Genomic DNA, 1,192 nt, shown 5'->3' with positions numbered 1-1,192 from the left:
TTAAAGAATAATACAGTATTTACTCTATAGTTGACTAATGAAATTAACTGATCGAGGATTTTTTTTAATTCTGAATTTTTTTTTTTTATCGAATTTGTCTATTCGGCCTAATTGTCATTTTTATATACCTTATTTATTCGAATAAATATAACTCTAGGTATGTTTTTCTATTACTGTTAGTGTTGTTAGTTTTTACTATCACATTTTATTTGCAAAAAAACTGTTGCATGCCCATATATAGTCATGATGTGCCTATATATGGTTATGATGTGATGTCATGATGATTATTAATTATCATAGGTATGTGAAGGAGACACAATCGAAGTTGAGGTTATTAATAATCTTCCTAGTGGAGAAGGGACGGCTCTTCATTGGCATGGTCTTCATGTACGAGAATCGCCGTACATGGATGGAGTCACGATGATAACCCAATGTCCAATCACATCTTATACCAACTTCTTGTATTGGATGAAAGCTGACCCGGTTGGCACTCACTGGTGGCACAGCCACGCTGGATTTCAAAGGGCGGATGGATTGTTTGGCGCCCTCATTGTACGACAAGCACCCTCTCGTGACATACATTTTTCCAATTATGACTACGATCTCTCTGAACACACAATGCTTGTTCATGATTTGCAGGATAATTTATGGCTTAATACTATGTCTAGTTTTCTGCATGGGGAATTCAGCGTCCATCCAGACACGATGATAATAAATGGAAAAGGCAAACGAAGAACAATAATAAATGAGGAAGGACTTAATGCGACAACACCCCGAGAAGTATTCCACATTTCCCAAGGTAATCGATATCGATTTAGATCGATTAGTAATGTCGTTTTCAACTGTTTGTTGAGGATATCAGTTGATAATCATACGATGACTATTATAGCAACCGATGGGACCCCAGTCGAACCTTTCGAAACAGATTGTTTTCTGATTGGCGGAGGAGAGCGTTTTGATTTCATTTTGAATGCTAATCAACCGATCGGCAATTATTGGGTTCGTGTTGAAGGTATGAGGCCATGCGAAATGCAACAGGAACTTGCCATTTTACGTTATCAAGGTGCTCCTGATGTTGATCCTGATCCTAATGAATATAGGGAAATTTGGGATTTTCAAGGGAAGACAGTGAATTCTATTGATGGAACGGAAGTACAGATTACAGAACTTGTATCTGCAGGTATGGTAATGG

The 1,192-nt window shown here is 37.6% G+C and overlaps 1 protein-coding gene across 1 annotated transcript; it reads left to right on the top strand.

Moving 5' to 3' along the window:
- Window positions 1–300: 300 nt before the first annotated feature.
- LOC117125179 (laccase-5-like) lies at window positions 301–1,185 on the top strand (the record flags this gene model as incomplete). Its single annotated transcript, XM_033271591.1, has 1 exon — window positions 301–1,185. A coding segment is annotated over one exon (885 nt), but the record flags the coding sequence as incomplete, so codon positions are not given.
- Window positions 1,186–1,192: the final 7 nt, after the last annotated feature.

This window comes from Anneissia japonica, unplaced genomic scaffold (assembly GCF_011630105.1).
Source record: "Anneissia japonica isolate Jap-2015-1 unplaced genomic scaffold, ASM1163010v1 scaffold114528_len1220_cov172, whole genome shotgun sequence".
NCBI classification, from domain to species: Eukaryota; Metazoa; Echinodermata; class Crinoidea; order Comatulida; family Comatulidae; genus Anneissia; species Anneissia japonica.
This window is presented reverse-complemented; position numbering and strand designations above follow the sequence as displayed.